Source organism: Indicator indicator, chromosome 5 (genome assembly GCF_027791375.1).
Source record: "Indicator indicator isolate 239-I01 chromosome 5, UM_Iind_1.1, whole genome shotgun sequence".
Taxonomy (NCBI): Eukaryota; Metazoa; Chordata; class Aves; order Piciformes; family Indicatoridae; genus Indicator; species Indicator indicator.
In genome coordinates, this window is record NC_072014.1 from 6648140 (window position 1) to 6674505 (window position 26366).

The 26366-nt window shown below is 45.1% G+C and overlaps 1 protein-coding gene across 1 annotated transcript in view; it reads right to left on the reverse strand.

Annotated features, from left to right (window-relative positions):
- PLCL1 (phospholipase C like 1 (inactive)) overlaps window positions 1-26366 on the reverse strand; it is a 208985-nt gene that overhangs the window by 33615 nt on the left and 149004 nt on the right. Inside the window, exons 2-3 of the mRNA XM_054381175.1 lie at window positions 8772-11243; window positions 5219-5422 (exon numbers count right to left, since the gene is read on the reverse strand). Coding sequence (XP_054237150.1) covers window positions 5219-5422; window positions 8772-11243 — 2676 coding nt within the window. The remainder of the gene's footprint in view (window positions 1-5218; window positions 5423-8771; window positions 11244-26366) is intronic.

Below are 26366 nucleotides of genomic sequence, written 5' to 3' on the forward strand. Positions count from 1 at the left end.
AAAGAGAGAGAATTAGTGTACACAACTAACTTTCTGTTGGATATCAGACCAATGGAATTATATAGACCTTGTCATTATTTTCCCTTTTACATCCAGTGGTAATTTATTTCCATTCTACTACTTTCTGTTCAAGATCTGTGGAAAACTTTCCTAGGCACAGCCTAAAACTACCACATTTTCCTAGAAAAGCTTCTGTGTGCACACAAGCCAGGAGGCTGGGTAAAACCAAGACCATTTTTATGATCACTTGATCATAAAATCATTTTGATTTGCAAATGATTCAAGTCCTTTGATCTTGGAGGAAAAATAACACTGCAAAGCAAAGGGGACAAGTGTCCCCGAGTTCATGCATGCTTGTATCAGGGCAGCAACATTTCATGCAAGCAGAGAAACCACAATCTGCTTCTGAACAATTCTCAACTGAAAAAAACCATCCCAACTTCACAGGATAAGTGTTTGCAATGAATAATTCAACCATCTGTCAGGCCCAGCTGGGCCCCATCTCTTCTCCTCAAATGGAGAATGTCCTCTTTTGAGGTGTGACCAATAAGAATCTGTGTCCATTTCATGGGTTATAAGGCACCCTGCAGGTGCTGCCCATCCAAGCGACCATCTTCCCATGCATGGCCACCAGTGAGGGGGAGAGGGAGAGTTCTTTCTCTTGGGAAAGGGGGAAAGGCCTGAAGATCAGCTCTGTAAGCCACACACTGCACTATCCTAGGAAGTCTGTGTGGGAATTGATGACAACGCTACTGGAATCCATTCACCCACTCAATGTATGGCATCAGCCAAAGGTGTACATTGAAATAAAGGGCTTCAAATTGTATTTCTCGTAGCTTCAAAATGTTTTCTATCTACTGTCAACGCTCCACCTTATATCCTTGGTCTTGGCAAATCCTACTCTCTGCTCTTCTCGGCAGAAATTTCCATACAATCCAATACCAACAACAAAATCTCTTCCTCCACAAGACATGGCAACAGCTGAGTTCCACTAAACTGCTGCCATGTGGCATGAAAAACGTGAGTTTTTTCTACAGAGCTGTCACACCTGCACCAAGACAAAGACACCCCAAAAGACCAAACCTACAAGAAGGACAAAGAGCAGGTTCTCTCCACACACGGCTCAGCAGAATTCTGCTGGTGCATGTGGAGCAATACCTGTACCAACAAAACCACTACTGTTAAATACACCAACTGATTCTCCAGCAGCATCCTAGACATTACTTCTCAAAATCCCAATCCCTCTGGCCTGTTGGCCAAGACATTCTGGAAAATCATTCTGGTTCTTTAAATTTCTTTTCCATTAAATTTTGTTTTTAATAAGACTCTCTCAAAAGAAAATGTTTAATGTGGAACACAATGGTAAAATTAATTGCCCAGGAAAAAAAAACACAAACGAAGGGCACAAAGTGGTCTTTGTCTATCTCGCTTCTGCTGACAGAGGCTGAACAAGAGGGAACAGACAGTGGATTGTTCTGCAGATCATGGTGGTAGAACCCTGAGCCTTTGCACCTCCATTTCCCTGGACTGTCAGTCTTGTCCATGCCCCATTAAACACCCAGGCAGAGAGTGTACTTTTCATGAGAAAAAAAAAAAAAACAACAAAAAACTTCAAACTAAGTTCAGTTGGCAATTTCCTGTAAGGGGAAAAAAAATTCTAGCACATTAGGGGTGTTTTTATCAGAGACTATGCTCAAAGCAGACTTCTAAGAAGGTGAAACACATCGTGTTTACAGAGGTGGTGAGGAAGATTGGCCCAGCACTCATGCTACCTGGGTGGAGGAGCCCAAAGAGTGAGGCAGCCCTCCAATAACAGCTTCCCATTGCCCCATTTAGGGTCAAACCTTTTTTTCATTTCACTGTAAAAGGAATTAAGGAGTACAGCCCCCTCATGCAGCAGGAAGGCCAACATCTAGGAGTACTGGTGGAGAAGAAGCTGGACATGAGCCAGCAATGTGCACCTGCAGCGCAGAAGCCCAATGGCATCCTGGGCTGTATCAAAACAGTCAAGGGAAGTGACTCTGCCACTGCTCTGCTGAGAACTCATTGGAGTACTGTGTCCAGATACAGGGCCCCAAATATGAGAAGGAAAGGGACCTGATGGAGAGGGTCCAGAGAAAGGCCACAAAAATGATCAGAGAGCTGGAGCACTGCTTCTGCAAAGACAGGCTGAGAGAGTTGGGGTTATTCAGCCTGGAGAAGAGAAAGCTCCAGAGAGAACTAATAGCAGCCTTCTAGTACCTGAAGGGATCCTACAGGAACGCTGGAGAGGGAGTGTTTACAAAGGATTGTATCAACAGGACAAGGGGCAGTGGCTTTAAACTAGAGAAGGGTAGATTTAAGTTGGACATTAGGAAGAAGTGCTTTACTCTGAGGGTGGTGGAACACCAGAACAGTTTGCCCAGGGAGATGGTATAGGCCCCATCCTTGGAGATGTTCAAGAACAGGCTTGATGAGGCTGAGAGCAACCTGATCTAGTTGGGGAAGTCCCTGCTGACTTGCAAGATTGGACTAGATGGCCTCTAGAGGTCCCTTCCAACCCAGTGCGTTCTATGATTCTATGGTCAACAGCTTTCATTTTATGCATTGAAACCTGCTCTCAGGCCTTTTCACCCAAAAAGTGCTTTTAATGTAGAGACATTTTGGGGGAATTAAAAACATGCAGCAAGCACTTGTAGATCCAGCCCCTTGAAGCCATATTTATCAACAACTTAAAAGGCTAAACCTTGGATACTTTTTATTGCAGAATGATAGAGGTTGGAAGGGATGTCTGGAGATCATCTAGTCCAATCTCCTGCCAGATCAGGTTCACCTAGAGCAGATTACACAGGATGGCATCCAGGTGGGTTTTGAATGACCCCAGAGATGGACACTCCACCACTTCTCTAGGCAGCTTGTTCGGTGCACTACCACCTCAAAGCAAATAAGTCCCTTCTCATGTTTAGATGGATCTTCCAATGTTCAAGTTTGTGCCCTGGATTACATTAAATCATTACAAATACCAAAGCAAGGAAGAGCCCTTTCTCAATATTAAAACCACAAACTCCTCCCCACAATGTATTTTCAGACAGCACAAGCAATAGAGACAGTTCATAATTTTAAGCACAGAAAAGGCTAAATAGATTTCAGCATTCTGCTGCTGGCATTGCCTCAGAAGGCAATACCCAACACATAGCAAAAACATTTCTCAGTTCTGGCTTTTTTGCTTTTTCAGAAGCAAAAAGATTTAGCAAAGTAAGAGGCTGCCCCAGCCAGCCAGAGTGGGTAAAGGTAATTTAAAGTCAACCAGAATTACATCTGCAGTCAGCCCTGACACAGGCAGGGAAGAATTCCCCTCTCCTTCTCTGACTGTAAACTCCTTGCACTGTCTCTTGACATCCAGGGTACATTTTCACCCATGAGAGGCAGATGTGAGAGCAAACATCATTTAAAGCAGTCATATAAGTGTTTTTGGATGCATCCAAAAGAGGTCTTTCACCTATTTAAATTGAAAAACTGCTTCCAAAGCATAAAGGAGGCCTTGAAACGTCCCATGTGTCCTCTACAGTATATAATCACAAAGATAAGAGGCGACACAGGCGTTCTGGTAAAGCTCCATTAAGCAGGCCTCCAAAGACAGAAAAAAAAAGTCTCTTATTTATGTGGTATTAGTTCTTCCAAGCAGATACCACCCCACTCAATGAATCTACCCAATAAAAGTCCAGTCTAAAATGTGGCAGTCGGCTGGATCTGCAAACCCTCATTCTGGTATTGCTACAGCCAGTATTTTAATCACCACAATCTCAATCACCTTCAAGTGACACAGACAACTCTGAAAGGAACACAAGAGTTGTGGTATTTATCTTTTAATCAACATCAGTGTCTCCCTGTTCACAGAATCCCAGGGGGAGGTCAGCACATTGCTAGCACATGGTGAACTTGTCCACCTTTAGGACTTGTTCCCCTTAGGCAGGAATCCTGAATACATTGATTTCTACAGCATCCCATTTAAGCCAGGGATAAAGTATGCAGCTTGCTGTCAACTGCTGCAGACCATTTTCTGAAGATGGGAAGTGAGGTGTAGCCTCATAGCCCAAGGGGCACAATGTGACAGCATCTTCTGCTGCAGGAGGGCAACCACAGCTGTTGCTCAGTCACCCACAGCAGTGACATATGTTGTACAAGGCTGAACAGCAGCACTTACCTGGAGTGACTCCAGTTTGTCTCTCTATCTTTGTATAAGTATTCCTGGACCATATTGACTTCTCCTTCCCCAGGCAAAAACATGGGTGTTTTAAAACTTCCCTTTCAACTTTGCCACACCATCCCTAAGGGCAACACTGACTTGAGTCTGGCAGGGCCATGGGCACTTCTTAACAGTGTCTGAAAGGGGGATAGCTCAACCTTGCTTGGGAACTACAGCTCCCTGTCTCATGGCCCTGCCCTCTCCTGCAGTGCACAAATCCTGCTGCTTCCCAAGGACAGCAACCAGCAGCCACCAGCACATGCAGAGCTTGTAAACAAAGTCCTCTTTGAGCACCAACCTGTGCTAGTCACCACTGTGTTTAAAAAAAAAAGAAACAAAGAAAAGCCCAGTGTTGCATTTTGGTGATTAAAGGACAACCTCACAGAATCCCTGTTTTGCTGGGGGTTGGAAGGGACTTTGGGGACATCTAGTTCAACTCCCTCACCCAGACTCTACAACCTCTCGGGGCAGCTTAGTCCAGGGCAATGCCACCCTCACAGCAAAGAAGTTTCTCCTCATGTTCAGATGGAACCTCCTGGGTTCCAGTTTGTCCCCATTGTCCCTTGTCCTGTCACTGAGCATCACTGAGAGGAATCTGGCCCCATCTTCTTCTCTCTCACCCTTTAGCTCTTGATGAGCATTGAGAAGATCCCCTCTCAGGCTGCTCTTGTCCAGACTAAACAGCCCCAGGTCTCTCAGCTTTTCCTCCTCACAGAGATGCTCTAGGCCCTTCGGCACCTTTGTAGCTTCCACCAGACTCTCTCCAGTAGTCCCCTGTCTCTCTTGACCTGGGGAGCCCAGAACTGAACCTGCTCCTTGAGATGTGACCTGACTAGGGCAGAGAAGAGGGGGAAGAGAAACTCCCTGGCCTCTAAGCCTATTTGGCACAGCCTGAGCCATTTGAAGAACCTGTTCATTTAAAGAAGCCAGCAAGCACCACCTGCCATGTTGTCAGTGGTGGGGATGGCAGAGGGTGGAGTGGGAAGCACCTACCAGGTCATAGGCCGCCAGGACCTTTTTCTGCACGTCGGGCATGGTCCCCAGAGGCTCTAGGTAAGGGAAGGCGTCCTTCATGCAGAGGGTGACAGAGGGAGTGTTGTCACTGCTGAGGAGGCGCGAGGAGAGGGTCAGGATGCACTGCTTGAGGCTGGCAATGGGTGGCAGCCCGCACAGTTCCTTCACAGACACCATGGCGTTCTGCAGGAGGGAAGAACAACACTTGAGCATGGCTTGTTGCTTGCCACTCAGCCCCTCCTGCCTGCCAGGACCTCCTTGGCATTGCCTGCTTCTCCCCACTGCCCACCACCCCTGGGCTCCACAGATCCCCGGGTGCTGACACACAGAGGAATTCTCAGCCAGCCGTGTTTCCCACAGACAAACCTGCTGCCAGCTCCAGCTTTTCCAGGGGAAAAGCAAATTTGCTTTCCAGGGAAAGCAAAGTGTCCCTTCTAGATGATCTTTAAGGTCTCTTCCAACCCATTTGCTTTCCAAGGGAAAAGCAAATTTTCCAGGGGAAAGCAAACCCAGCCCAAACAGGTCCCCAGCATATTAAACCATCAGCACAAAATGCTACTTCTCTTCCCAGTTGCTTTTGCTGCTGTAATCACCTCATTCTCCCATCATCATCGTCCTCCAGCAAGAACAAGTTTGACAGGCATCATATTTCCCATGGGAAAGGCGAGCAGGGAAAAAAAAAGAAACCCACACTGTTTTGGCCTTGCATTACCACATCATGAAGAAACACAAACAATCTGAACAATCTCTTCCCCTTCACGGGTCACATGTAAGGAAATCAATACAGGATATGCAGGCCAAACTAAACTAACACGGCATGTGTGACCAGCAGGATGAGGGAGGGGATTCTCTTCCTCTGCTCTGCTCCTGTGAGACCCTACCTGGTGTACTGCATCCACTTCTGGAGACCACAATGCAAGGACATTGAACTGCAGGAGTAGTTCTAGAGGAGGCCACAAGGATGATCAGAGGGTTGGAGCACCTCTGCTATGGGAACAGGCTGAAAGAGTTGATGCTGTTCAGCCTGGAGAAAAGAAGGGTCCAGAGACACCTCATAGCAGCCTTCTAGTACCTGAAGGGGAACTACAAGAAAGCCAGGAAGAGACTTTTTACAAGAGCCAGAGCAGCCATTGCTCCCCAGAGCTCAGAATAAGGGCAGCAGCTTGTGGCCAGGGCTTGGAGTGATAGGACAAGGAGCAAGGGTTTTAAACTAGAAAATGGGAGATTTAGACTTTATATTAGGAAGGAATTCTTTACAGTGAGGGTGGTGAGACACTGGAACAGGTTGCCCAGGGAGGCTGTGGGTGTTATCTCCCTGGCAGTGTTCAAGGCTAGGTTGGATAGGGCCTTGAGAAACCTGGTCTAGGGGAAGGTGTCCCTGCCAGATGATCTTTAAGGTCTCTTCCAACCCAAACCACTCTATGATTCACTTATTTTTCAAGCCAGTGGATGTACAGCTAACATGGCCTCAGTATTCAGCTTCTTAAATTGCACATTGAATGACCAAGATGCACAAAATCTTAGAACCCACACCTTGTAAACGTTCCCCACCACCACCTTGCTGAAACAGCAGCCATGAGAACATGCCCAGGTAGCTAACACAGACTTTTCTCCTTATTCCAATACATTCTCATGCAGTTAAATCCAGTGACTTGGATTGTGTCTTGGAAGAACAAGACCTTGTAGTGACACTTTGCTCAGAAGGCACTTTAATGCTGTTTGAGTCAGACTCAAGGGTATTTTCTTTCCTATAGTTCCCATACAGTGACTGACCTATAGACAGAAGGTGCAGACAGCAGTCCCAACGAGTCACTTTCAAGGCCTGCGGGAAAGGAAAGGCTGGGAAGAGTTTCCCATTCTTAAAAATATGCTTTGACTCTTGCCTTGGGAGTGATTTAAAACTTATGTCATCTTGCAAACATTTCCAGCTACCAACAAGCAATTTGCTTTTAACTGTGCAGAGGAGCAGGGTCAGTGATGTGCTGCTACACATTCATCTCCTACTTTCAAGAAAGAACAAGGAATTGTTTCTGTGTCTTTACCAAGGAGATAGCTATGGTTGATTTCAGCTGTTTATGCAAGAAAACTCACTCCTTAACACTGCTCAGTTGTGTTTCTAGGCAAACAATGGCAACACACACTCAGAGAAACATGCTGCTCTTTCACAGTGGTGTACAACATCTTAGAATCATAGGATTGTTTTAGCTGGAAAAGACCCTTTAATAATCATTGAGTCCAACCATTATCTACCTCTACCATGGCTGGTGCTAAACCATGTTCCTCAGTACCACATATCTGCATCTTTTAAACACCTCCAGGGACAGAGATTCAGTTGCCTCCCTGGGGAGCCTGTGCCAGTGTTACAGAATCCTTTCAGTGGCTTCTTCTAGTATCCAGACTAAACCTCCCTTGAGGCCGTTTCCTCTCGTCCTGTTACTTGCTACTAGAGAGAAGACATCAGCCCTCACCTGGCTCCAACCTCAGGGAGTTGTAGAGAGCCAGAAAGTCATCCCTCAGCCTCCTTTTCTCCAGACTAAACAATCCCAGTGACAACCTTAGTGACACATCAATTGACTATTTCTTACACTCACCCAGGTAAAACTGAAAGCATAACCCTCACTCAGGTAGTAAAACAAAAGTTTGATGATGTTTTCCATCAAGAAAATGAAGTTTTTAAGGCCTGGAGACACAAATGTACCCCCAGTTCTGCTTTCTCAGACAAACCCAATCAGTAAAGCATGTTTGGAGAGGACATACAACATTTCTGTCTAAATCCACATTTGTGCCAGGTTACAGCCATCCTTGGAGGGGCTGCAAAAAACCCAGCCTCCAGGTGGACAAAGGAAACCTGACCTGGGTGGGCAGAGAGACTTGGTCCCCCCTCCCAGAGGGAGGGGTCCCCTGGATCAAAGTCTATTCCACTCCCCCTTCCTGTCCAGCAAGCCTATTCAAAGGGGTCATTTTCTTGGTTCACTCTCTTTCTCCTGCACCTTGCTTGCTCAAGAGACCATCATTGCTGTGCCTGTTTCCTGAGTTACCACGTGGTCTGCCTCCATGCTGCTTCCATGCTTCTGAGGACTGCATCCAAACAGAATCTACATTACATCAAGGGAATCCAATGGCAGCTGGGCCTGGTTTTGTACATTTTTCTATTTACCCTTTTCCTTATACCTTTGTAACTTTCCCTGTCACTCAAACGTTATATATATATTTTGTTAAACTTACTTTTTGAACTTCCAAACCGATTCCAGACCATTTATTTAGTGATTTGACCTCTCCTTTCTCCTGCCTAATTTGTTTTTACCCCACCAGGAAAAACGGGAGAGGGGAGGCAATCTAAATCTCTTCCATTTGGGCTTTTGGACTCTGGGAAAAGCTTAAACTACAACACACCTGTAACCATCACCAGTTAAAAGCTGACAACAGCTTTGGGTCTTAAGCTTCATCAGCTTCAGCAAGTCGCAGCATCCCAGACCAGGACTTTCACTTCCCCACTCAGGACAGGCCAACGCACACAACCAAAGCGTCATACCTGCATGTTTTCTCTCATGTCAGTAGCCTCTCGTAGAGGATGCACAGCCAGCTTAAAGATGTCATCAATGGTCTTGAGACCAGTGTTCCTCAGCATGGTGTACTCCCTTGCTTTCTTGCCTATCCTCACCGAGAGGCTACGCTTTTGGGCCTTGCCACCTCCGCTGCGGTTGGTTATGGCAATGTGGACAAAGAGGGTGACGTGCTCCATGATGTCGCCGACAAAAGAGCGCAGCGGTATGTGCCTGTAGCCGGGCTGCAGGCACTCCAGAGGGATGGTGTACTGCCCTATGAACTCGTCCCCAATGTAGTCATCATCCAAAACGACAAAACGGATCATGGCCAGCTCTGGAAGGTTGATCTGGAACTCGAAGGTTTCATCAAAAATGGGGTTGTCGCTGTTTTGCTGAACAGTTTTAGTTCTTTGTTCAGTGCAGTCTGCAGGAATCCCATGTATTTCTATGCAGACGTAGGGGTCTATGACGTCCCCTTTTGCACAGGCACCCTTGGGCTTCGGAAAGTTCTGACCACTGATTATTTTGACGTGTAGGACCTGGGGAGATACCCCCGGAACAATGCCCTTGGTGTTTGCACTGAAGTAAGACACCTCCTCACGCATCACCGAAGGTCTGAGGACATACCCGCAGCCCCCATTCTGCAGAAACCAGCCAGTGTGCAGGTCCATCATAGGCCCAGGGGTCTGATAGTTCATTGCCACTATCTGGCAACCACAATTCCAAAAATCCTGAGGATTTAAGTTACTGGAGTCTATCCTCATAGCACTGGGGTACACCCTGGACAGAAACCTTTTGTTGTAGTTGACAAAATCTTCAGGGGACTCGTTTGCAATCCGACTGGCTTCCGCCTCGCTGAAGGAGCACATTTCCCAATAGTTCTGAGCTTTCATGGATGTCTCAAAGTCTTTGTACTGGACAGATTTGCATAGGGACACCAAGTCAGACAGTTCCCTGCAGAGCCAGATCAGTTTGGGTTCCCTTGAGAAGTCCTCCGACAGTCTGCGGGATATCTCAGCCTCTTCATCTTCATCCGTGACTTCTCCTTCCAATATATCCTGGTCGCTGGGCAGCTTCTTCCCCTTCACGATGATCTTCATTTTCAGTTTCTCAGGTGACGGGAGGTAGACTTCGGAGGATAAAGGCGTCTCCGTGTACAGTTTGTTTCCAAAGATGTTTTTCATGTGTTGTACCACCACCTTCTGCTGTTGTAGCGAGCAGTGGTTGCCCAAGCAGAGAATAAGGGGGTATTCTGAGGCAAAAAAGGCCAATTTGTTTATCACCTCAATAACATTTCGGAAGGCGAGCGGCGATGTCATGTTGTTGCGGTTGCAAATAATGGGTTCATTATCTGGGCCATCACAGACATCTAGTTCAATGCTCCGACAGCTCATCTTCAAAGCTCTGACATAGCCATTGATATCAGCTGGCCCTCTGAGCTGGTCCTCTATCAGATATGTATTGTGGGATGCGTTGATGTAGTAGTGTGACAAAGGCTGTGTCATGTCTTGGACAATTTTTTTGTGCTCTGGGTCAAAAATGTCACATTCTGGGGACAGCAAATACTGGGTAAATCCATCGATTGCAAGAAAGCCTTTCAAGCGCCCCTCTTGAGAAAGCTCATACCTGCGTATGATGTCCAGGCACATCTCTTCTGTTATGTGGCTCACTCCTTGCTCAGCCTCCAAAAACAGCATGAGGTCATTGGCATCTAGATACTCTTTGTTTTTAGATATCTGCACCAGTAAGAAATAAACTTCAGGTCTTGTGCAAAGTTCACTGAACACCTCACAGAACTCCTCTTTCGTTACTCGTGTTGTCAGTTTCTCTTTGCTCTTCTGGATTTCCTTGAATTTTAACCTAATCTTTGATTCCTTTAAGGTGGGGTTGAGCTTCTTTATGAGCTCCACAGACGTATCTTCTAACATTATGCCATTACCATCAACGTCTGCTGCTTCAAACACAGTTTTTAGCCAGGCAAACCGTGGGGTATTATGGCTGCTTTCCATCAGATCCAGGGGCTGTTTGCTACGAGAAACCAAGTACCTTAATCCCGACACCCAAATGTTGGCCACGTCAGCAGAGTTGGCAACCAGGTCAAGGGACTCGTAGTTCTCACCATGAATTACCGACAGCGCACAGTCCTCAGAAATCTGGTCTGCCAGTCCGTTATTCCTGAAAGTTTCTGTGTTCTTCCCTAGTCTGATTTCTTTTATGGCAGAGATATCAAGCTTTGCTTTCTCAAGGTCCTTTTTGGAAGGCTCCCAACGCAGAGCCTGCAGGTCAGGATCCAGAGTGAAAAAACGGTTATAAATACGGGAATTTGGACGAACTTTCTTTAATTCACACCCAGCCTGCATAAAGCTGATACAGTCGCTGGCGCTGCTTATCTTCTTCTCTGATGGCATGCTGCTGAAGGACACTGTTTTCTTTCGTCCACATTTTTGGTTTGAAGGATCCTGCAGAATAATTACATAGAAAAAAAAAAAAAAGGAATGAGAATATTTGGCTTGGCCATTCCACAAAGCACATAAAGAACAAAGAAGATACATTTAAGTCAAGATAATCCATGTTCTTCTGAATCTCAAAACACAATGTATTATCCCTTCCCACAATTTAGTTTCCTACTGAGCTATACAGTGACTTGATTGACTGCAGCATCAGAGATATCAAGTTTTCATGAGTGATGTTTGCAGCTATCACATTGCCTTCCAGATCTCAGCCACTCACTAGAGCAGTGAAAGGGTGGCATTTGCAAGTGTCATGTCCAACCAGGTATGTATGGGAAGAGGGGTTTCAATGGGAGCACCAGAACCTGGCTAAGGGCTGCACGACCTGACGTGGCATGGATCTCACTAGGATTTCACAGAATCACAGAATACATCCAGCTGGGAGACCTCAAAGATCATCCAGTCCAACTCTTGACCCAGCACTGAAGGGTCAACACTAGACCACGTGCCTAAGCACCAAGTCCACATGCTGCTTAAACATCTCCAGATATCGTAAGAGTTATCACAAATGAAGGAGGAATGTTGGGATAAAAAGGCATGAAAAAAGAGTCTTGGCCTATGTAGGAGGAGAAAGGGAAGAAGTCTCTGACGCAGTGCAGGGAGGAGAGCCTGGGTTGGGTCAGCATGCCCATGGGGCATATGTGATAGCTTGGTGCTTGGCAAATGAGTGGCCTGCCTCAGTTTTGCCTCTTCTCTGCAACCTTGGACACCCCAAGCAAAACTAAAACAAAAGCAAACAACAGTCATGACTCAGACTCCTGAGATACATGCCCAGGAGGGTCTGGGCTTTCTTATTCGTGTTTTTTAGTGTCCTTTGGCAGAGGTTGTTCTCATTAGGCTGAGAAATCCACCTCTGCTGCACACACAACCACACAGCTCTCATGGCTGCATTTCTGGGAGCCCTACGTACCCTTCTGCTCAGCCCTAACCTACTTCACACATTCTGATCTCTGCATTTATTTTGAAAAGCAGCTCTTCTGGCCACCTCTTGGTATCAGGATCAAAAAACTCTGTGGGGAAATGGGCAACCAGGCAAGAAACCCAAAGCCTTTTTCTTTAGGGTATATGTTCTAAATTCTCTTGAGAAGATACTTAGTCAGACACATGTGACTGACTATCAACTCCCCACTTGCTGCTGGACGCAAACCTAGCTGCCTCCAAAGCCTCCTGCAATTTTAGTGAGGCAACTAAGTTGAAATCTTTCCCCAGATACTAGTAAAACATTTCACAATAATTAGAAATTGCAAATCATTCTTTTTTCTCTACATGATTCCATCTACTCTGTTAGTGTACCAACTATCCAACAGCAACCAAAAAATATTTTTAATACATCATTCAAGGCTGTAGTACTGAAACCCTTATTAAAATTGTATTCCCTCCTATTTCCCCAGCTACCAGCAATGCACTTTCCCAGTTCTCTGCCTTCTGCTGTTGAAGGGACTTTTGCTGCCTGGATTTTAATTAGGAGTCCCAAGGTGAGGAAAGATCGATGCTGGGTATAGGCACACAGCCCTCTGGCCCAGCTATGAGATGTGTGCCAGGGAGCAGCTTCCCAACAGCCCCTGAGGTTCTGCTTCGAGACACCAAAACCCCTGACTCCCCTACCTTTGCAGCCTGGACTACCCTCCCTTACCCCAGGAGCCAGTTCCCTGCGGTACCCATTTATTTGTTGTGTCATTCACCCTTCTCCAAGTCCTACTCCCCTGCAGATCCTAAATACAACTGCTGCTCTAGCAGTGCCCTCCATCCACCACCTCTGTCCTCCTGATGCTCTACATGGTCTGTGCCCAAGCAGGACCCTGTCCAGCTAGCTGTCCCAGCTGCAGAACATCAGTCTTGGTGCTCATAGGAACATCTCCACTCGTTGCTTGCATGTTTGCAGAGACATTTTCAGTACATTAGTTGGTATAAATGTTTCTGCAGAATGGCAGTTGTCATTCATTCTCCTCACTCAGTAATACCCAAGCTATTTCCAAAACCCCAGCCCTTCAACAACTGGATTTAAAGGCAAAGGATCTGCTGAGAGCAAAACCAAACCTTCTAAAACTCCTTAAGCTAAAGACTTCTAATTAAACTGAAGCAGTGACTTCTACTGACAAGACTAATTACTCTGGTGATTTAGTGTAGTACTTATTATGAGAATTAGTCTTTACATAAGTTAGCAAGTGCCTTGGGTCAGCTCCTTCTTTAATTCCAGTTTTTCTGTTAAACTGTTCTGTTCCTGCATTAACATACCATGTTTTAATACATAGCTGTGGCCATTTATTTTTAGCTCCACGATACCTCTGCTTTTTGATGTAAATAAGCCACAGAATGAATCAGCTACTTTTTGGGTACTAAGGTGGAAAAAACTAATTGGCCTCATGGAGAATCAACAAAAGTTGCCTTTTAACATTCAGTCTTAACTTCTCAGGGATTTTGGAGGGAATTGGATTATCCTTTGTGTCCTCTTTCCCTGAATTTCTTTTTGATGGATGCTTTTAGCTTCATACTTGGTAGTATGTACGGAACACTGGAATTGTCTAACAGGAGATCTTCATATCTGAGGAGGACTTCCCCACATCTTTTAATCAATTGAATAAAATTCAAGCCTTGTTCACTGACTAAATGCCTAAAATGAACAAGATCTGAGCATTACTTATATCGATAGCATTCCAGTGTTCCGTACATACTACCAAGTATGAAACTGAAAGTATCCATCAAAAAGAAATGCAGGGAAAGAGGACTCAGAGGATAACCTACTCCCCTCCTGGTCTCCACAGAACAGGAACATGCTCAGTCTTTCCAAGAGAGACTTGCTCATTTAGATGTAATGTGATAACTTTCATTCATAATTATCAACACGTTTTTTTATTCCAGTGTTGTAAAACCTCCAAATGTGTTTCTGTAGAGGTCAAATGCTGTCTTCTCAGCCTGACAAGCCAGACACTCACTCTAGCTCTACTATGCTCACCCTGCTTGAAAAGTATCTCCAGATCCTGACACCCCAGTTTAGCCAGACTACACACCTCCAGGTCCAAGGGATTGCTCTGGGAAACAGAGGAGTGTTTTCTTCAGTAAGTATCCTCCCTCCACTGGGCTCCACCTCATATCAGAGCCTGGAGAAGAGGCTTTAAATACACTTTGCCTCCTCGTTTTCCCTTTTGTTCCATTTTACCTTTTACTGGACATTAAGAACAGGAACAAGCATGGCCACCTGGCAAACTAAGAGCTGCCAACATCTGGCATGAATAATCATGAACCTGATCTCATATGCTACCCACCAAAAACATTCTCATTGCAAATTACGAAGCCCCTTCTCTAGAAGCACTTGTTCCCCACTTCATTAGCTTAAGCAATCAGAAAGCACAATACTCCTGAAGCATGGGGGTGAAAAGCCTTTCTCCAAGAGCTTAAGCCCATCAAAACTGATTTTATCACACAGCAACTGGCCTAGGAATGTCCTTTACCCTCAGTCACTTGTACTGATGACATTGAAGTTATTGTGACAACAAAGAAAGGATGAAGTTTGCCAAAAACACAAATCTATATCAGTGTGAAAACAAGCAACTAACTTGTAGATTTCTACCCTAAGATCTTCTCTACCAGAGGTACCCTAGCTCTACACAATAACAATACTGTTACTGGAAACAAACACCACCAGTCTGCCTGCAATAGTACACAAAGAAAACCCCTGCTTAGATGGGATGTTTTGTGCTTTACAAGGCAAGACATTTCTCTCAAATGGGACTCAAACAATGGTTTCCTTCAGTTCTTTGGACATCTCCTACAAGGTGATGTAACTGGTTGATTCCTCCTGCTCCTGAACCTGCATAATATCCAGGCAAAACACCTCAAGACCTCAGCCACAAGACCACTTCAACGTGTGCTTGGCTTTCAGCATACACACAGCTTCTCTGAAATGGGTTAACACCAAGGAGCTGTAGCTAAGTGCTGGGCCAACTGCATCCTAACATTTTCTCAACATTTCTAAAGGACAGATTCAGAGCTCCAGCCTAAGCACGCTCCCAAAATAAGAGCTCTTCTGGTGAACACATCATCCTTGTCAGAGGGACTGGATGTGTAAACAGTGGGAGCAGTAAGCCATCAGCAGTTATGGGAAAACTCCACCCCATCCGCCCTGACCTTTGACTGCTCAATCTTCTGCTGTTTAAATCAAAGAGCTAACAGAAATAAATATGTGGGATAAAAAAAAAAACAACTATGAATAAACATGCTCTCCTCCTCATCCCACTCCCTCTGTCAAGAGTACAGGACAAATTGTGGAGCTGAAGCTAAGAAACAGGGCAGTGAAAAGAGCTGTACAGCAACTTCTGCACATAAAAGTCAGGCTCATCAATTACTATTCATCTGAAAGCAACTTACCTGAAGGGTGTCTACAGCATCCACAGCCATCCAGGACTCTGCCAAAGAGGCTGAGGGGGGCCAAATACATCCCTTACCCAAGGACACCAAAAGCCCTTCAAGAGCTGCAGGGAAATTCAGTAATGATGCCAAGAGCTAAACTTGTTAAGTGTGTGGTTAAAAGCCATTTCTCCCAAAACCAATTCACATTTTCACTAGTGAACATCACACTTGCTAAAAGAGAAGCTTTATTTTGAGCTTTGCCTTTTCCTGTGAACCAAGCACTAAGAAATCAATAACAGCTTAGACTGACCTCACAAATGGGTTATGATAAACAGTGCAGCCTAAAAACTACCTGCTCTGGAAACTTCAGATGATCCATTTAATTGGCCAACTGATTACCCAATTAGTATTTTTTTTCCCAGGAGAAACTAATTACATTTATAAGATGAGGTTTTTCAGGAGGCCTTTCACTATTTCAGTTATACTCAGCCAGAATTCCTGCTCCCCCAAATCTTCAAGCTTTACAGTACTGGTAGAGGGAAAACACACCTTTAAACATTAAATAAAGAGGTCAGTGAGTCACTAGTGGCACCCAGAGCACTGTGTAGTGGGCTGACAAATGATGGTGGAATTTTTCTATCATGAAGGAGGTCAGAGAAGGGCAGTTTATATATACTAGCCAAAAGAACACAGAAAGGCAGTGCTGAAGCCAGGGCTGCAAGTAGATCTCATGTGCCTGTGAGGGCTAGTGCATCTGATCAGAGGTGGGACTCCACCCTTGAACCCACAGTAGTACTAGTATGTGATTACTACAGATAGGCATGATCACAGGCAACTAGTATTACAGAATCACACAGTACCACAGTACATTAGAGGTTGGAAGGGACCTTCAAAGATCATCAGGTCCAACCCCACTGCCAAGGCAGGATCACTTAGGGTAGTCTGCACAGGAATGCATCCAGACAGGTTTTGAATGCGTCCAGAGAAGGCAATTCCACAGGCCTGTTCCAGTGCTCTGTCACCCTCACTGTAAAGAAGTTTCTCCTCATGTTGAGGTGTAATCTTCTATGTTCAAGCTTGTACTTGCTGTTCCTTGTCTTACTATTGCACACCACTGAAAAGTGATTGGCCCCATCCACCTGACACCCACCCCTCAGATATTTATAGACATTGATCAGATCCCCTCTCAGCCTTCTCAAGACTTAAAAGCCCTAGGTCTCTCAGTCTCTCTTCACAGGGGAGGTGATCAAGTCCCCTGATCATCCTTGTGGCTCTCCATTGGATTCTCTCCAGCAGTTCTCTGTCTCTCTTGAACTGGGGAGCCCAAAACTGGACACAGTATTCCAGGTGTGGTCTCACCAGGACAGAGTAGATGGGAAGAAGAACCTCCCTAGACCTGCTGGACACACTTTTCTTGATGCACCCACATCACTAGGACACGAGGGTTTCTCCTATGAATCTCAGGCCACAGTCAGAGAGCACTCCAGGAGTGCCCATTTGCAGATTTTCTCTGCCCTTCCAACAAATGAATGAGCTGAACTCCCTCTAATCTAATCAAGGCCTGTAGGATGCATGTATCAGATAGCCACCATGACAACTCGCAGGACAACAAAGAAAAGGTTACCCACTCAAAATCCATCCATGCCAACAACTCCGGGCACAAAGCAGTCACCTCTGCCCAGCGCCTGACCAACCAACTAACCTCACTGCCACCAGCACAGGGACACTGCCAGTCACACTTGGGCTAACTGCACAGCTCAGCAGATTGCAAGAGCAGACGCTAGTGCTGGAAGACTGACCTCAGGAGCCTCTTCAAGGCCAAATTCCTGCTAATTCAGGAATTTGAGCACATGTGGAATCAAGTCTGGATCCAAAGTTTAACAGGCACGCTTAAAAGCTGAGGTACACAGTAATGGAATAAACAGAAAAGTTAAAGCAGACCAAAAATACAACTCGGAGAGAACACAATGTCCAGCAGCCTTCCAAATACCAAAACAGTCCTGCAGGCACGTCTGCAAGCCAGCACCAAGAGCAGCTGATGGAGCTCAAGCAACATGAATGTCCCTCAGATGCATTGATTTCAGGTTTACAAAGGTGACTGCAGTGGTGGAGCCTTGTACTGACCAAAAGCTGGGTCATGGTAGAATGAGCTACATCTGGAGAAAGTGTCCAGATAGCCCACAGAATGGACACAGATGGGAAGCCATGCTCCATCCACTCTTTATACAGGCAGACAACAAAAGCATGATGAGTGTAAAGGGCATGTAACCAGTCTGAACCTGCAGAAGAAAAAAAAATTAAGACCAAGATCTGACAAACACTGAAGACCTGGTGTCTCAACATCTTCCCAACAGCTCTCAGCACTGTGGCCAGGAGGACTCTAAAACTTTGCCCACAAACACTGTGTTGGCTCACCAAGAGTCACAGCATTACCCTGGCATAAGGGCTGCCCCAGGGAGCAGGAAAATGAGCCCTGCAGTACCTGTACATCTCAGCACAGTGTTAAGGTTTATCTCCTTCACTAGCCAGAGATACAACAGCCCTGCAGCGAGTGCAGAGGACACTGCCACAATGAGCTTCCAAAACACAGAGACCTGAACAACCTCCCAATATCCACACAAGATTTCAAAGTTGCTTCATACATTACCACAGGGTTTGGGGAAGACATACTACACCTGCCAGCAAACATGGAGATACCTGACCTAGCTTCAGGGTCCTCACCCATGGGTCCTGCCAGCAGGGAAGCCACAGCTTGCTGTGTGTGCTGCTGTGGCCATTATCTTCATTGTGCCCAAGTCAGTCTCAGGATGAGAGTGAATCATGAGACAAGCCTCAGTGACCCACAGGACTCAGAGAGTGCTAGTGTTCAAACTGGAAAGAACCTACCAGACTAGAAGTCCTTGAACCTACAGAAGATAAAGCTCTCCTACTTCCCAGAACACATCTCAGGGAGAGAAAAATCATAGATTCACAGAATGGTTTAGGTTTGGCAAGGGACCTTAAAGGTCATCTAGTTCCAATCCCCCTGCCATGGGCAGGGACACGTCCTACTAGACCAGGTTGCTCAAGGTCTCATCCAGCCTGGCTTTCAACACTGCCAGGCTTGAAGCCTCCACAGCTTCTCTGAGCAACTTGTTCCAGTGCCTCACCACCCTCATGGGGAAGAATTTCCTCCTAACATCTAACCTGAATCCAGCTTCTTCCAGTTGGAAGCCATTAGCCCTCATCCTGTCACTGCATGCCTTTGTAAAAAGTCCCTCTCCAGCTATCCTATAGGTCCCCCAGTTATGGCTTCAAACTGGAAGAAGCTTGTCAAGGTTAACCTGATACCTCTTCTTTCACAAGATGACAACTTTGGCTGGTGCATATAAAGTCATTGTAAAACATTTCAACTGTAATATATTGTGGTTTCTGCAATGCATCTGACTTGGTACTGAATGACATTTTGATTAAGAAGACTGAACAATAAACTCAGAAGACATAAAATGGATCAATCACAAGATAAATGATAGGTCTTCAATGTAACAGTAAATGTGAAACACTCATCATCTAGATCTGCTTCAAATAGGACCCTGCAGGGACCTGCTCCTAGCCCAAGGCTGTTTAGCATTTTTAGAGTGGCCTGGAAGAAAGCATAAAATCAATATATCTGGAGTCTGGAGAGGATAGAAAGCCAAGACTGAACAGTGACGAATAACAACAGACAGAGGTCAATCACCAAAAGTCAAAAGACTGTTTGACAAAGCATAAAAAACCATGTGCCAAAAAGGACCAACACAGGAGATCGTAACTCTAGAAAGACAAAGGTCATGTCCAAGCCCCAGGCCTGGGACTCTCCTCCAGCAAACAGTAATCTGGATTTTAAAAAACAGTTTAGTCCTCACAGATGATCAGCACAGATACAAGTAGTTCACAATAGTTGTATAAAGATAGTATCTGCTGAGGACAGAAAAGCATGCATATCTTTGTAGTCATCCATCCTGTGATACCCTCAGGTAAAGAATTACCTTGAAAACTGGAGAAAGTTCACAAAAGCTGCAAAAATCAGGAAGACTTTGGGAAACACATTGGAGTAAGAGATTCCAGATTCTCTTACCTCAATACACACATCATCTGATCATGAGCAATTGCAGAAGCCCAAATTAATACAAGGAAAAACTTTAAAGGACACTTCTTTTGCCCTAATAAAGGCCTATGTGGGCACTTTTGTGTAATGAGTGCTTGGAGTGTAATAGTTTCAGTTGAGTGTTTAGCTCAGTTGTGAATCAATGTATTTTAAGAAGTCCTTCACATTATATCTCCTGGAAACTCAGGATGTAGATTGCATAATCACACAGTAAAAAAGAAACCAACCCCAAGCCAAAAATCAGCCACACACTCCCCTACCCAAACCAAACTCAACCCATCTCGCAGTGAGGAGGGCAGCTAGTGATGGTTACAACCTCCCATGGATGGCAGGAGAGCCTCCATCACTAACAGGCATTCAACAGCACCTTTATGCTCTCCTGGGACATCCTTTTGGAAGGAATCAGCACCGGTTGCTTCCAAAAGGATGTCCCAGGAAAGCGAATGTGATCTCATTTCCATCCTGTGCCATGGAGAGTGGAGCAGATTTCTGTGCCTAATTACAGAATCACAGAAATGTTAGGAGCTGGAAGGGACCTCGAAAGATCATCCAGTCCAACCCCTCTGCCAGAGCAGGATCTCCCATGCCAGATCACATAGAAATGCATCCAGGCAGGTTTTGACTATCTCTAGAGAGGGAGACTCCACAACCCTCCTGGGTAACCTGTTTAGGTATTAGCTCAAAAGCTTGATTCTATGTTTTTCCAGAGAACCACTGAATGTGACCATGACTTCTGGCCTGGGATCAGGGCCCTGGAGATTACCAGGCACAGGGGGCCCAAAACAGGGTGACCAATTCCATTCTGAATCTCACACCAATCCTCCAGGAATAAAATGTGTAATCCAATAAGCCACCCAAATCTCCACAGTCTAATCACATTATTTTAAGCCCTTTTAAATCAACTTAATTTATTTCTTCATTAATCACATTTATGCTGATTCAGATCAACCCCAATCCTTAAATTTAGCATTGAAGTTACAAAACCCAATCAAATAAAGTTATGAAACTGACTTAATGGGCATATAATTTTGAAATGTTGATTTTCATTCATAACTGGATTACTAAATAGATTGAGAGAGACTACAAAACCCCAAGTAACTACTTGAGCGCAACAGCAGCTTTGGTTTATCTGGTCTGTAATGCATTGTGGGGGAAAACTTTAGCCTCCAGCGTGCTGCCTAAAGGCCCCAGCTTTCTGTGAAGGAGAAAGGCAGCTTTCAGCACACCCAACAGTGCATCAGCTCCTGTGAGGAAACTCTTTTGTCATCTCAGGAACACAGCCTTGAGATGTGGGAGGCTGTACAGCTGGTACACAGGCTCTCTGTGGAGAACAGGTACCACCCCCATGGGAACCCAGAAGATCCCAGTGGCAGCCCTTGCTCATCCTGCATAGGTGGGTGTGTGGTCCCACCTCCCTGTACACCTGGCCTGCCCGTGGACCTTGGTTCTGACCATTCCTGAAGTATTGTCAAGGATTAGGGCTGGGTTGGCCACTAGATGAGTGGCAGATGGCCTCTGTGAACCCCTCTGCCTTCCTAAAGGGAATAAGGGAGAGAGACTGATAGGTTAGGAAAGAAACTAAACCAGCTGGATGGAAAGAAGAGCATTCCAATGAAACAGAGGCAAACCAATATGAAACCCTACTCCTGATGGCAACAACATCACCATTGTCACTACTGATGGTGTGGCATGCACTGGGGAAGTCACAAACTGGACTCAGCAGCAGATGGGAACCCAAGATTCAGGAGCTGAATTTGGGAACATATAGATGGAGATCAAAGGCAAAAGGAACAGAGTCCTCCTCAGGCACCAGACACTGAAGAAGAAGCTAGACCCTGGTGATTCCTCAGCTTGATCCTGAAGATGACATCCACAGGATGGAATCCCTTGTTAGTCAGTTTAGGGTCACCTGCAGCTGCCACCTCTGACTTACTGCCTTGCAAGATGGGGCACAGATGTTGCAATGCCCTTGGTGTGCACAGAATCAAGTCTCAGCCACAACCTTTCTGCAGCCCAGCCCTTGGCAGTGGCTCTTCCCAAGAGCTTCTCCCTGCTAGAAGCAGCCCCTGGCTGTGCAAACCTGCCCTGAACTGCAGAAAGTGCTGTCATTGAGCAGAGACTGAGCTGAGAAGTCAAATCCCTGAGCAGGATTAGCTCTGCTCTAGCTAAAACCAGGATAAGTATTTCACTCCCACCCACAGTTTTTTAGCTTTGCCACTGTGTGCACAGTGCTTAGGACTCCACCATCCTCAGGCTGCAAAGCAAGGCTGTAGACATGCATTCCATCTGCTGATGTAAGAGCAGGCTCCATCAAGCCATGGAACATGCTGCTGATAGAGGAGTTGACAGGGCTAAAACCCACACACAGGTGAAACAAGGATTTCCACCATCTACTTAGCAACAGTACAGCAAACTAAATGTCTGCCTTCAAAGCAAAACAGAGACTTCCCCATTAATAAAAAGAAAGTAAGTATTTAAGAGACAGCTGTGTTAACCTCATTAAATCATTTTATGTGCACCTAATAAGTGTGTTTGCCACGTTTTTCCCAATGAATACTTGCATTATTCATTAAAACCAGGAGTAAATGATGCAGGTTATGGGCACTTCACAGCAAGCTACTGCATCACCAACACCCAATTTATTTCAAGAATAATTGATTTGCTGTGGGGACATGCTGTAATTTTTATGATGTTTCTTCCTAGACTGTCAACCTCCATGGGCAGAGCTCTCCTATTTCCCAGAACACGTCTCAGGGAGAGAAAAATCATAAGTTCATAGAATGGTTTGGGCTGGAAGGGACCTTAAGGATCATCTAGTTCCAACTCTCCTGCCCCACCTTCCACTAGCCCAGCTTGCTCAAGGCCTCAAACAACCTGGCCTTGAACACCTCCTGGGAAGAAGCATCCACAAGCTCCTGGGCAACCTGTTCCAGTGTCTCCCCACCCTCACTATAAAGAATTTCTTCCTCATCTCCAGCCTAAATCTGTCCTCTTCCAGAAGTTAATTGTTTGGGGGTATTTTTAATAAATACTGGAGTGCAGTTGTAATGTGACTTTATTCTGGTTCTATATTTTGCTAACCAATGATAATTCCTTTTTCTCAGAAGTGGATTAGCTGCATGCCTGAACATTACAGTCCCTTGGGTTTCAGACAGCACATGTATCTTTATGGTCTAAGTACATCACCGGCCTGGTGTAATTGCTTCCATCCAGCTAATAGTTAAACATTATGAATTAGTGGCAACTGGGGTGTTAAAAATAAATCTAACCACAGGCTAATTATACTGTAGCTGCAACAGTACTTTATGAGGAGAAAAGAAAACCTCGAATCTCCAGTTTTTACATGAGATACATTTACAAAATGTTGAGCAAGATAAAAACACATTGGGTTTGCAACCAGAAAAGTGGGAACCCCCAGCTTCTAGTTCTGCTCAGAACCCCAGGAAGGCCCCTTAGGAAACACCATCTGCTCTGGATTTGGACTTATCATAAGGCTCAACCATAATGAAGCAGAAATCTCAGAACCTTTCAGAGACAAGCCTCTATTGGGGTCTCCGTCCCCTCCCCTGGCCTGGGATTGAGATATACAGCAGAAAAGGGAGTGTCTAATGGTTTGGGGAAGATTTTTGTTTTGGGAGGTCCAAGTTTTGGATCTGCCTTTGTAATACCACACCTTCATCAGCTTCATCAGCTCAAAAAGCCAGGACAAAATGTGTGACTTCTAATCACACTGCAGAGAATTAAACCAAAGCTGTGCCTGCCAAGCAAACCTGACACCTCCTATGTCACTCCAGAGTCATGACAAGGATGAAAGCTATTTAACAAAAAGCATAGAAAAGGTGAAGGAAAGGTGTTCACAACAAAATGCCGCTAGCCACAAGAAACCACTTCTCATGGACAAAAAGTAGCCCAGAACTCACAGTTGGTTCAATGGGCCCTTTACAATAGATTGTGATTTGCAGCAGCTGTGTGATTTTGTGGTTACTCCTTCAATGCTTTATCTTAGGAACACTCCCCACACACGTTTATTCCCCACAGTCACCCGGTTCATTTGTTAATACCCTCTTCAACAGGAAAGGTATGTTTGTACATTTGCTCCTTCAACATCTTCTGACGTCCTTGTTAAACATCAGTGCTCTGGCTTGGCAAGACTTTTCAAGCTCATCCTTCCCACTGGGGAAACACAGATTCAAAGTTTGCTGCTGCAGATATGGTTAAAAGATTCACTTTAAGGAAAAGCATCTTTCTTGCTCTGAAAGGATTAGCTTCCTCCTTTTCTTCTTTCTTGTTGTTTTTCACCAGTTCCTCTCAGTGGGTGTATGAGCAATGAACACTCCTCAACATCTGGTTCCACGGTAAGCAAAAGGTAGAGGAACACACATTTAGGACTTGCTAACTGCTAAAAAAAAAAGAGAGCAGAGGAAAACAGGTGGGCAAGGAGCTGGCAGCACTGGGTGCACCCCACACCCAGGGCACTGATATGCCTCCCGGGGCTGTGTGCTCCAAATGTGGGTGCCCCTGGGGGAAGCCTCTCTTGAGCTCTGTTTTCACAGAGGACGCTGTGGCTGGTGGCCAGACGAAAATCCTCCTGCTGCAAATACATCGTTTAGCCATTTTCTTAGTGTGCCTGTCTTTTAATGGAAGACTGGAAAAGGACAGTAATTAAAAAATTATCTAGTTTGTAGAAAATTACATTTGCTTTTGCCTGCCAGCTTCCAGTTTCAAAGCTCTCCACGAAGTTTCCAGTCTTAACCCTAAAGCAAAGCTTTGTGCAATGAAGGGCAGACGTATTTTATACCCATTTAATTATAATAATGAAGACTTTGGTGATGCATTTAAAAGAACTACAGTGTAATCAGGGCTGTATCCAGAGAACTGCTTTGTTGTACCCAGGAGAATTTGTCTGTCTTAATTAAGTCTCCTCTCTTGGATGCAGAACATAGTGACTCTTTCATCTAAGCTACCTTATGTAATTGCACAGCAGCTCTACTTACTGCATGCAGCACATACTGCTTTTCAAGGGCAGTTTCTAACACTATCATCATGCTTCTTAAAGTTAAAAAAAAAAAAAAATATATATATATATATATACTTCTTAAAGTAAAGAAAACAGAGAAAACAGCCTGGACAATTTGTCTGTACGGAACAGTATCCATGTGCTTCGGTCTGGTAGTTCAGCAAGGGGAGCAGTAATAAAATCTGAATGTCCCACTGCTATTTTTAATCTGAATAAGATTAAATACACAAAATCACAGAATGCTGGGGGTTGGAAGGGACCTCAAACAATCATCCAGTCTAACCTCCCTGCCAGACCAGGATCACCTAGAGTAGGTCATACAGGAATGTGTCCAGACAGGTTTTGAATGTCTTCAGAGAAGGAGATTCCACAACCTCTCTGGGCAGCCTGCTCCAGGGCTCTGTCACCCTCACAGTGATAAAGTTTTTCCTTACGCTCATGTGGAACCTCCTCTGCTTCAGCTTGTACCCATTGTCCCCTGTGCTATCACTGGGCAACACTGAGCAGAGTCTGGCTCTGTCCTCCTGACACCCTTTACATCTTTATAAACATGAGGTCACCTCTCAGTTTCCTCTTCTCCAAGCTAGAGACTCAGCTCCCTCAGCCTTTCCTCATAAGAGAGAGATGTTCTTTACTTGCCTGGATGTAACAGAAGCAGAATCTAGCCTCCAGGAGCAATGGAAAAGGTTGATGGAAACCTCATTCTTAATTGTACCATATTTTCTGGCTACAATCTTTTAAGGTATATTTGGCGACACGAGAACAGCACAAACCACTGTAGTAGTACCAGATAATTTACAGGTGGATTAAAAAGAATAAAATCTATTAGAACTACCACAGGCACTAAACTCAGTGAATCTCAGTGGGTTTTGCCTCTGCTGTTTTCCAATTTTTAATCAATATTGAAGCATATGGAAAATATTTTCCTCCTTCTGCCTATAGAGGAGCAAAATGAATTAAACTTGTTTGCCAGGCAGGGCTTTCAGTTGGCATCACCATTAAATGAGAGAAGAAAAATAATCAGCTCCCTTGATGCAATAAAGTGGCAAATATTCTTTAACTCTGTACTTGGGAAAATAATAGATTTCTAGCTTGTTTTCCAAAGCAAATTAAATTACCTGTCAATGAGTTCTTTGGCTACAAGGTAAATTGAGGAGCGTCAGACACTCTGTAACTGCTTAATGTTCTCTATTGATCGGAGCACCCTGATGTAGTTCAAACTGAAATGGCATTATTGCCCTCGTGAAAAATGCAGCCACTTGCTGCTATCTGAAAAGGCAAACAGGGGGCACAGTGCTCCCAGAGAAGGGTGGCCATTCGGGGAGATGCCAGCTGGGCTGTTTCTGTCTTAAAAGACTGGCATAACCCAACCTCCATCACTGGTCCCTTCCTAAACCCTGCCAGAAAACATGCCCAGTAACAGCTCAGCCCAGAATAAACTCACATGCACCACTGGGAAAGTGTTGGAAACTGAAACCCAGAAATGAGCTGAAACACTGAATTACAATGGATACATTTGTAAGGGGTCTAAATACACTCTTTGATTTCAGGGTCAGCATGGATCACAGAATCATAGACCGTT